The 11,568-nt window shown below is 37.9% G+C and overlaps 1 protein-coding gene across 1 annotated transcript; it reads left to right on the top strand.

Annotated features, from left to right (window-relative positions):
• Positions 1-141: 141 nt before the first annotated feature.
• Positions 142-4,219, top strand: LOC128866975 (electron transfer flavoprotein-ubiquinone oxidoreductase, mitochondrial). The gene is made up of 7 exons (XM_054108055.1): positions 142-532; positions 1,852-1,965; positions 2,019-2,131; positions 2,205-2,776; positions 2,846-3,207; positions 3,275-3,362; positions 3,420-4,219. The coding sequence occupies exons 1-7, from the start codon at positions 505-507 to the stop codon at positions 3,955-3,957; spliced, it is 1,815 nt and encodes a 604-aa protein (XP_053964030.1). The 5' UTR covers positions 142-504; the 3' UTR covers positions 3,958-4,219.
• The last annotated feature ends 7,349 nt before the right edge of the window (positions 4,220-11,568 follow it).

Below are 11,568 nucleotides of genomic sequence, written 5' to 3'. Positions count from 1 at the left end.
TTCCCTTTGACTGGCTAAAACCACCCAAGACAAAAACCGCAGCGAAACACACTTTTGACTTGACATTTCTTATCAGCGTACGCAGAACATGTAGTTGGCAACGCGTGTGGTTCAAACCTTCTGGCAGCACTGCAAGTATTTTATTATTTATCTTCCGTAAATTGTATGTTTAGATCGTAGGGTGAAGTTAAAGTGCTTAATTTTGTCGCTATTTGCCTTACTAAATGTCATATATTTCTTTTCTTTAAATTAATATGACAGTTGTGTGCTTCAAGTACTTTCTACATAACAATAATTAGTGTTAAGTAAAAAGTCATTCGGCTGAAGGTACAAATAAGTGCGATAGTGAGTTGATTTGTTGTTCAGCGAGTCCAAAAGTCCAAACGCCACCGTACACGCAATTATTCTGTATCGACCACATCAACAAAATAGCAACAATAAAATTTAAGCCGCACTTTGTTTACTTGAAATACATTTTTTTGCACGCACATTGGAGCAGCCAACATGGCTACTTTTCTGAAGCTGGCGAATGGTGAGTTTATGCTAATGAGCCCATGGAGGCTCGTCAAAAAAATGCTTACATAATTAATTATTGAACAACAGAGTATAGGTAGAGAGGTGTTCAAGAGTCAGAGTGAAGATGAGAGGAACATTCATACGAGTATATTCAATACACACCCCGCTTTTTGTCGTTGCTTCGAAAGGGAATTAAGTATTTTTGTAGACATTCGTCTTGTGTTCGTAGACATAAAAGATGCTGATTTCTATTTAAGTAGTGTAGTGAGTATAGATATATTTAACAAAAGATGTTCATTTAATTTTGTTGGCTAGATAATGATAATCCATAGTACATGTAGTTTTATTTTCTACAGATTTTAAGTTATTAACCTTATCTAATCGGTTTTTTTTTGTGCCAGTATTTTTTTGCTTTCTTTTAGATATTCTTATATTAGAGGTAAATTGGTGGATATAATTCTAAAGTTTTTTGTTTGATTGTTGTTGTTGAAGTGTGAAAAAATGGGAGAACTATTTTAAGTATTTTAATACGTACCGTTTCGCTGCGAAAAGCAAAAACGAATATCAATAAAACCAAGCGTTTATTTTTCACATAGTTCGCCCACTAATATAGCGAGTAACTGCAGCAGCTTGCCTCACCTAACAGTTGGTAGCCCTGATCTCCGGCATCAGACCATTTACCCCTTCCGAGCGGGTTCTAGCGTAAAACCTGCCGATTTTATACGAATCACCAATCCTATAGTAACTTTAATAAAGCTGAACGCACTTTCCGTTAGTTGATCGCTGCTGCTGCGGATCGCTCTATTCTTGCTGGAAGGCTTAAAGACATTCATCCTAATTTCGCAGACGTTTTAGCAAACGAGCGTGCCAAGTACATATGTCAGGCCGATCCCGGAGATCTTCAGATAAAAGATCACGTGAGACGCGAGTCATCTTAGCACCATTACGCTCGGAATATTGTAAAAGTTAAACCCATCACTATCCAGAATTAATCCCGACATACTCAACATATGTCCGGCATTTGAAGGTACCCGCACGACACTTTCTACCCATTCTACCCTTAGACCCACTCACCAAACATCTCTTTCCCTTTGGCCCCACCTTGTCGAAAAGCATTATTCTTGGGCCTACCGTGAGATGAGATAAACGATAACAACCGTTGGCTATATCAACCCACAGGGCTTGAAAAACTGCTACAGCAACAATAAAAAATCTCAGAATGGTATAAGCATTTATTTCACTTGCCTGGCGTTAGTTACTAAAGTAATAAATAAATAACAAAAGTATTTTTAATACCCCAAAATTAATTTCCGTTTTCTTCTCTTTAACTTTTAGCAACTAGGCACTTCCGCCCGGCATTTGTGCGGAGCGCCTCAGATGTAGCAAAGTATCCAAAAATTACCACCCATTACACCATACATCCGCGGGAAAAAGATGAGCGGTGGAAAGGTAAGTGAAACCCTACGAATTATTATATAATTTTCTTATAAATTAATTTCTAGAGGTCGACATGGAGCGTTATGTAGATGAGGTGGACATTGTTATAGTGGGGGGTGGTCCAGCGGGCATGTCAGCGGCAATTCGTGCCAAACAATTAGCTGCCGAGCAGGAGAAGGTACGCGTTTTGCTACAAATATTTCACTTGCAAACAAAAAATGTAAAATTATTACACACAATAATTCACACAGGAGTTGCGCGTTTGTGTTGTGGAGAAATCCGCCGAAATCGGTGGTCATATTCTGTCAGGTGCCGTCATAGATCCTATTTCGCTAAATGAACTCTTCCCTGATTGGAAAGTGCTGGGTGCACCGCTAAATACACCCGTTGCTACCGATCACTTTTCGCTGCTTACCGGTTCCGGTCGCATTGCCCTACCAATCTTCAAAGGTTGGCCCATGGATAACCATGGTAATTACATTGTACGACTCGGGCATTTAGTTAAATGGCTGGGAGAGCAGGCCGAAGCTTTGGGAGTGGAGATCTACCCCGGTTGTGCAGCCTCGGAAGTGCTCTTCCATCCCGATGGGAGTGTGAAAGGTATTGCAACCAATGATGTGGGCATTGCAAAGGATGGCTCACCCAAGGAAACTTTTGCGCGCGGCATGGAGTTACATGCGAAAACTACCATATTCGCCGAAGGCTGTCGTGGCCACCTGAGTAAGCAAATAATGCAGCAGTTCAAGCTGAACGCGGGCAGTGAGCCGCAAACTTATGGCATCGGTTTGAAGGAAATTTGGGAAATACAGTCAGAAAAGCATGTGTAAGAGTGGGTCATAGTTGTTAGTAAACCAAAGGAAAAAAAAAAAAATAAGTTCTCTCTTCATTGCAGCCCCGGTTTGGTAGAACACACAATCGGCTGGCCATTAGACTTCAGAACCTACGGTGGTTCTTTCCTGTATCACTTAAATGAACCCACACCCACCATTGCTGTTGGCTTTGTGGTTGGCTTGGATTACAAAAATCCCTGGATTAGTCCATTCCAAGAATTCCAGCGCTTTAAAACCCATCCAAAGGTGCGTCCAATCTTCGAGGGCGCCACACGCATTGCTTATGGCGCGCGTGCTATAAACGAGGGTGGTTTGCAGAGTCTACCCAGCAAGCTCACTTTCCCAGGTGGTTGCTTGGTTGGATGCAGTGCGGGCTTCCTCAATGTGCCGCGCATCAAAGGATCGCATTACGCGATGAAGAGCGGTTAGTTGATAAGCGTGAGGTAAAGTGACTTGGTGCTATCATGTTTAACAAACATCTACACTTGCAGGCATGCTGGCGGCAGAGAGCGCCGTAGAGGCGATCGCAAGCGAATCACAAGCAACTGTGGGCCTTGAACCGCAATCTTATCCAGAGAAGTATGTTTAAATTCTTTAACTATCATATTTTAAACATCTTGCTTTTCACCCAAACAGAATTAAAAACTCCTTCATCTGGAAGGATCTACACGAAGTGCGTAATGTACGTCCCTCCTTCCACAACCCACTTGGTTTATATGGAGGTCTCGCCCTTAGCGGTTTTTCTATCCTCATGCGTGGTCGCGAGCCATGGACGATGAAGCATGGTCCACCTGACAACGAGTCACTGAAGCCCGCAAACCAATGCCAGCAAATCGTTTATCCCAAGCCCGATGGAAAGGTCTCCTTCGATCTGCTTTCCTCTGTTGCGCTGACCGGCACCAACCACGAAGGCGACCAACCCGCTCATTTGACACTCAAAGACGATCACATCCCTGTCGATCACAATCTAGCGATCTACGAAGGACCTGAACAACGTTTCTGTCCCGCGGGCGTATACGAGTATGTGCCCAATGAGGATGGTGGCAATATGAAACTACAGATCAATGCACAAAACTGCATCCACTGCAAAACCTGTGATATTAAAGATCCTAAGCAGAACATTAACTGGGTAGTGCCTGAAGGTGGCGGGGGGCCAGCTTACAATGGCATGTAAACTCTTATAACTGAATATTGGTTTGCTGTTGCATTTTAATAATAATTATGCTGCCGCCAACCAAAACTAATCATGAAATGTGCTATGAACCATCCTTCGGGCAAAAGGATGTTTGAAGAAAATGGTTTGTAGCTTTAGCTGTTTTTTTGTATATTACTCGAAGAACTGAAATTAAAAGTGTTTTATACTAATTTCCTCTGTACACAGTGATAATATATTTTTATATGGAAATAAAATGTTTTTATATAATGAAGATAAGTAATCTGCGGTGAAGGACGAAAAAGTCAGGGGTACAAATTTAGTGTATGTTTTATAAAAAGGATCTAAATTTGTAGTTGCTGAATTGAGCTCAGTTTGAATTTAATACAAATCTGAAACAATGACAAATATATAAAGTGAATAAATGTAGTTGTAGACCAGAACTTCTCCCAAACATCGAAGAGTTGACTATTCTGCCACTTTACACAAGAGAACAGAAGAAAGTTAGGGTATATTCAGAAACGCAAAAGTGGCAGCACTGCAAATGCAACGCGTTCTTAAATGTCATTTCTGCATAAAAAGTCGCGCAATATTTGCAGGAAAAATTTTAAGACTGCCATTTAACGATGTCTGATGAAAAGTAAGTATAATAGTAATTTTTTTAGCTTTTTATGAAAACACGACAGTTAAACTATATTTCACTATATTTTTCTTTATTTTAGCGATTATTTAAGTACTTCCGAAGTGAAATTGCTGCTCAGAGTAAGACTGAGCATGGAAAGCGAGTTCTCCTCGGGAAAGAGGAATAAGAGCGTCCTTTCAGAGGTTGTGGAAGAAATAAAAAAAGTTAATAAAGACATGTCCCACAACGACCGGTCCTTGCAGTTAACCAAAAATGGAGTTAGGGCGGCTTTTAAATATTTCATAAAATGATTTTATTAAAAACTGATTCAACTGGATATCGAAAACTTACCTCAGAAGTGGACCAATTCACTCGAAAATGAGAAAAAAAATATATCCTCGGGAAATGATTTTATTGTTTTAAAAAAATATGTGCTTTTCGGTATTTTTCGTTTTAATAATAAACTTCTTACAAAATATGTCTTTTTAAACTTTACGCGTTTTTTTTTCTTAAATTTAACAAAAAATTATCAGTTTTTGACTCACATGCATCGTCGGCTACTGAACTTAGTAATAATTCCATTTTATTGCAGAGCGCGTTCTTAAATGCACAAATTTATTTGCAAAACGTCAGCAAATCTATGAATTGCATGAATTGTCACATTGGCAGTGCTGCTAACACTGCAATTACTGCGCTATAATGCGTTTCTGAATATACCCTCACCTGCATCTACGGTCTTACTGTGAGTAACAAAAAAAATTATAATCGGGAAGACCTAGGGGCACCCACTATTGTTTCTGTAGAAGTTGCTGCACCATATGAGCATCAGAAACTAAAGAAAGGAGAGGAACATTTTTGGATCAGCTGACAGCCACGTCAACCACCCCACCCAATCATTCGACGAATGCAAACAAAACGTTTCTCATTTGAAATGTATCGCCAGTTTTATTTGTATCCCGTGTCTTTTGGGTCGCTTTGTTTAAAACATTTATTTCATTTATTTTATATACAATAATCTCCATTAATGTTGCATTGAGTTTTGTTTTTTCCAGCTTGGCAACGCGTTTTTATACACTTAACATTTTTAAATATATTTAACACAATCATTCACTTTTAAAATTCACATTAAAATTTGTTCAACATTTTTATGTATATTTATTCATAGAGCTTCTTTTAAGTATGTATGTATGTATGCATTTTTTATACGAGTATGTACTTAGGTGTATACATTTTCAATATTTTTATTTGTCGCTATGTCTAGCTTCATTTCAGTTTAAAAACATTTACATACACATTCATGAGGAGTGCTGGTAGTTTTCTTGTCATTGATTTTTGAATAGTCATAAAATTACACAGTTCAATCACTTAATTTTTATACTAAATTATCATAAGGATCATGTGTTTGTGTATGCGTGTAGGCATGTGTGGGTGTAAAATGACTTTGTCTTTTTTCATTTTTTCCTTTTTTGTGTTAGTTAAATAGCAGTGATGATTTTTTTCCTTATTTTTTTCTGCTTTGCTTTTTTTAATTTATATTATTAATGCAATTTGGTTTTCCAATAAGAACATTTTATTATATTTTCAATGATTTTAGTTTTTTTTATTTGCAAAACCAATTCAAGAATCTCACCTAAATATGTGTTTTAGTAGATACAGAGAGTATTTGGTGCCAGGTCAATCCAGTTTTGCTCTCAAATTATTTGGTTTTTTCCCCCCGGTGTATATTGTAATTATTTTCTGTTTAGGAAATGTGCTGCCCTAATACTCACATCATACCTAACTGCCATTTCTAGACTTTCGTGTTAGGTGTGTACAAACTTACAAGTTTTCGGGCGTAGTTTGATAATTTTGGATTTATATTAGGGGTCTTCACGCCAATCTCATCTGGTCAGCGATTTGTAAAATAACAACATCGTAAAACCTGTTAACTTTTTTCTTTATCTGATCAGTAGATGAACGACGGTTGCCGCACCAATTACCAAGCTTTACAACTTGAAAGCTCGTTATGCTGCAGTTAGCCGCATGCGGCGGATTCACAAAAACAAAACATTTGTAAAACTCCAAACTAACGGGGTTGATTCTTATTGCAAGAAACGAAAAAATGACTCATTAAATTAAGCCTGCCTTCAAAAAATTAAAAAAAAAACTTCAACCCATATGACGGAATTTATATGAATAAAGTTTCTTTTATTTAACTCTGGCTTCTTGTGTGGACGAAAAGGCTCCGGTTGCAAAAAACCAAACATTTTGATGGAGTCACCTCCTTACGTGGAAAAAGTGTTAAAAATTTGCATTGTTGGCAATGAAAGAGCTCGTAAAATTCACTGTTCGCGTGCAGTTGACCGTCGTCAAGAGCGAGTCAAACCACGCGGTAAAAGATGCAGACCGGAACTGTTCAAACCTGGAAGGCTCAAACTTTCGTATTTAAAGAAATTTAGTTTTTTTATTAGTAAATTAAGCGTCCCTCAGAGGGAAGCGCTTTTCTCTACAGTGGCAGCCGTACTGAATTGAAATGGGATTACTCACTCCGATCGACCTGAGTTTTTGACAAAATAATATTGAGTTATTGCACAATAATTCGCAAGATTCTTATCATTATTTTTTAAAAGGGAAGGTAAATAGCAACAAAAAAGGCAACAAAGGTAGGCATGCGCTTCCAAGTGAAGTAAAAGAAGTATTGCAAACAGGCTAATCAGACCGATGCTGAAATCTGAAAGAGTTCGAAGACAATTACGCAAATTAACACTGCAAATCTCGCGGTATTGTCTGGGCTAGAGTGTAGCGGAGCTGCCTACTACAGGTTTTCTCAGATTAGTGGGTATAGCTGGGGCCGTTGATGGACATTATACCAGCTTTTCTGCATGATTTTGCATTGATGAATTTTCTGTTATAGGTTTCTGTTTTTTATGAATTGCAATTAGTTTATTAATATTAAATTCTTCTTATTTATAAGTTAGTATGTTCATTAATATATTCCTTGGTAGTTATTTCTTCATAGTTTACTTGGATTTTACTCAACAACTTTTCGCCTTTCATCAATTTATACTCAGCGGGCAGGGGGTAGTAGATTTGTAATATATTTGAACATTTACTTGTGTTTAGTTTATTTATTTGCTTTAAACTTATTTTCTTTATGAATTTATAATTTTACACCCTTTTCGCACTCGCCCCACCCCATCTATGGAAATAAGTGGCCTAATCCTAAGATGGCAGGCGCAGGTAGAGGGACACAATTAACATTTAACAATTTCATTAATATGCACAGGTGCAGCTACATATGCATGTGTGTGCCATACAATTGTTTTGGAGTGTGTGCGTGTGTTTGTGTGTATGTGTGTATAATACAAATACCTTTTCATTCAGTGCCAATCATTCAACTAAAAATCTCGCCAATGGAAACCGACTTCGATTCGCAAACATTTCTGAACGGGAAAAAATTCTCTATTATTTTATTTAATTTTATTTGTATCGGACGTTGCTTTGTAAGGTAGTATTTAGGTACGTGCCTCTAGTGCACACTCTTCTGTACATTTTCCATACAGATCACTTCTGCAGTGTCACAAATATTTTAATCTTTGTTTATTTTCACTTATATTTTATAAATCTTTTCTTAAAATAGTATCAACAGTTTCACATTTAAACAGGCGTCATATTTTTCATTTCTTTTTTTTTCTTTTTTGATAACTTTTTTCAACAGCTTAGAGTTTTTATTTGTATGTATATTTATTATGTGCTTGACATATCAAATCAATATTAATATAGTTGTCATTTCATTTCATATTTGAGTGTATATTAATTTACATATTTTCTATGTTTTTTCACTAGATTTCCTTGTTTTGTCTTTTGTGTGTAAGTTTTAAAGCCTTTATTTCACTGTTTATTTATTCTTTAGTTCTATTTTTATTTTAGTTTCCTTTTCTCTTACTTTTACTTTCAATGAGTTGCAATAAATTCCTTTTCACATTCCACTCCCAGCGGCTCCTGGATTTCCTGTTTGTTTTGTGTGCGACTTGCAATTTGTTCCTCGTTAGTTTCTCATGCGGATATACATGCATGTATGTATGTATGTACGTGTATATATTCATATGCATTAATACTTTTATTTTTATTTATATGTGTAGACTTTTTTAATTCTCTTCTCTTTTTGCATTTAATGTGTTCTAATTAATTTATTTATATGTTTGTGTTCAAAATTCATTCAGCTGCACTGCATTCGCTGTTTAAATACATTTATTTACTTTTAAATACTTTTATTTTTATTTGTAATTTTTAGTTTTAGTTTTATTTTGTAAAAACGAGGCACTGTTCTTAAGGCAACTACAAAGTGGAGTTTTTGAAACGAAAAGTTGAAAGCAAGTTGTTTGGAAAAAATATGGTTTAAACGGTCTTTGCGAATTCTCAATGAGGTAGCCAAATTTTTCGAAGTGGTGTTGATTAATTTTTGTAACTATTTATCTTGAAATCAAGCAGAAGCATAGCCAAAGTCGCATCCAAATCCGTTTTCTTTAAAGTTTGGTCTTTTGTATTACTTTAAGTGAAGTTGATGTGAGACCAGTTAAGAGGTGGGGTAATGGTAATGGTAATGGTTGTACGGTTGCACTGCGCCCAGATTGATCTATTGTGCGCCTCTAATTACTTAATTATAATTATTTAGTATACCGAGGAATCGAACCAGCTTCTTAGGAGGGAGCAATTGTAGATCTTCCTCCTCTAGTAGGTACGAGCCCAGGATTCTGTGTCTCCTGTGGCCTAATGCCTCACAGTTGATGATTAAGTGCTCTATAGACTCCTCTTAATCATAGCAGAACCTGCATGATCTTGTACCAAATAACCCTATTGGGTTAAAGTCTAAGAGGCGGGGTAAGATATTTAAACTTTTTTTTTGCATTTTTGTGAATGATTCCATTATATCTCAAGATCTCAGTCAATTGACGAAGTTGTGAAAATTTGAGCGTCCATTTCTCCTGGCCGGCTTTCTATACCTGCGTTTACGTTTTCCTGGGAACTATTATTATAGAGAAGTCTGACAGTACCAACGAACAGTACAGGAACAACCGTCAGGTGATGGTCCAAGTCAACTAATTTAAGTTCTGTTTTTGTTTGTTCGATTGTCATGTCTGTGATTGACATTCATTCGCCGTCTTGAGTAAATCCACCTCTGCAGGTGCTTTCGATATTTTACAGTTTTAAAAATGGATTAGAATTTGCAAAACCGAGTTTGTATTAAATTTTGCATGAAAAATGGATTTGAAGAAATGTTGGCAAACTGTGTCAGTAGTGATACTCTAAAGCAATCAGCCGTTTATGAGTGGCATGAACCCTTCAGAAGAGATCGTGAGTCCGTCGCGGATGACAAACATCGAAAACTGATTAAGATTTCAATAAGATGAAAGAAAAGTTGATCAATAACCGCAAAACCTGGCAGAGGAATTGGACATTGCTTATGGATCCCTTCAGCACATTGCAGTTAAAAATTTGGATTTGCGCCGTGTTTCTGCAAGGTTAGTGCCAATGGATCTGAATTTCATGCAAAACAGAGACCGCGTTGATATCACGAAAGACATGATTTCCAAGGCGGAATCCAACCGTACACTCATAAACATCATTACTGGAGACGATACGTGGCTTTATGAGTATGGCATGCAATCCAGACATTAGGCGAGTGAGTGGAGAGCTCCAAATGAACCAATAGCAAAAAAACGACGATGCTGTAGGTATTGTAGACCCCGAATTATTGACAGAAGGTCAGAAAGTTACTAAGGATTATTATTCGGGCATTATGAGACATTTACGTGAAGCAATTCGCCAAAAACGAAAAAAAATGTGGGAAAACAACTCGTGGATTTTGTGCCACGATAACGCACCGTGGCCCAGTGCCATCATCATCCGTGAATTGTTAGCCAAGATTGAAACGAATGCCATCCAACAGCCATCGAATTCACCTGATGTGGCTCACTGTGAAAAAAAACTCAAGAATCCACTGCGGGGAACGCATTTTAAGAACCGAAAGAAATTAAAAAAAAATCGAGCCAAGGCGCACCGAGAAATTTGGTAATTCTTAAAATACTCAGGCTAGAAAGCCCATTGCATTTAAAGCTCTGTGGGTTGCAGTTGATGGGGAGTATTTTGAAGGCGATAATATCACTTATTATTGGCGGCCGCCCTAGCCGAAGTGGTTATACATATATTACGTGCGCAACTAAGTCAATAGATGCCGCCAGCAGTGTGTGCTAGTTGATTCTAACATAACCTAAACGTCATAAACCAAGCTTAGACATATGGTAAACAAACTGCTTCGACACATTAGAGATTTTGTTTTGCTCTCATATACTTTTGGTTTTGTGAAAATGTCTGATTTTGTGCCGAATATTCGTCATTTGCGGGAAGTGTTGGTTTTCCTCTTCCATTCGAAAATAACGGCGGCTGAAGCGCATCGAGAGCTACAAAAAGTTTATGGAGATGCTGCTTTAAGTGAAACAACGTGCCGAGATTGGTTCCGTCGCTTCAAAGACGGTGATTTTAATGTTGACGACTGTCCGCATGAAGGAAGGCCAAAAACCTCCGAAGACGCTGAATCGGAGGCATTGCTCAATGATGATCCGTGTCAAACGCAAGAAGAGCTTGCTTCAGTATTAGGAGTTAACCGCCAATCCATTTCCAAGCGATTGTATGCTTTGGGAATGATTCAGAAATAGGGGTCTTGGGGTCCTTATGAGTTAAAACCAAGGGATGTTGAACGTCGTTTTTTCGCCTGTGAACAACTGCTCCAGGGGCAAAAAAGGAAGGGGTTTCTTCATCGCATCGTGACGGGTGATGAAAAATGGATTCATTACAGCAATCCAAAGAAAAAAAAGTCATGGGCACTGCCCGGTCATGTTTCTACGTCGTCGCCTCGACCGAATATTCTATGATGAAGGTGAACAGTTTTACCCCGACGGTATACGAGATCTACCAGAAAGATGGGAAAAAGTAGTAGCCAGCAATGGGCAATACTTTCAATGATTCACTTG

Source organism: Anastrepha ludens, chromosome 6, assembly GCF_028408465.1.
Source record: "Anastrepha ludens isolate Willacy chromosome 6, idAnaLude1.1, whole genome shotgun sequence".
Taxonomy (NCBI): Eukaryota; Metazoa; Arthropoda; class Insecta; order Diptera; family Tephritidae; genus Anastrepha; species Anastrepha ludens.
The sequence above is the reverse complement of the archived record's forward strand: the minus strand, read 5'-3'. Positions and strand labels throughout refer to the sequence as shown.

Excerpts from the sequence above, each read along its gene's own strand:
- LOC128866975 (XM_054108055.1), top strand. The coding sequence starts at position 505 with ATGGCTACTTTTCTGAAGCTGGCGAATG. Across the intron at positions 533-1,851 it reads TTTTCTGAAGCTGGCGAATG|CAACTAGGCACTTCCGCCCG; the intron begins GTGAGTTTATGC and ends TTTAACTTTTAG. Across the intron at positions 3,208-3,274 it reads GCATTACGCGATGAAGAGCG|GCATGCTGGCGGCAGAGAGC; the intron begins GTTAGTTGATAA and ends CTACACTTGCAG.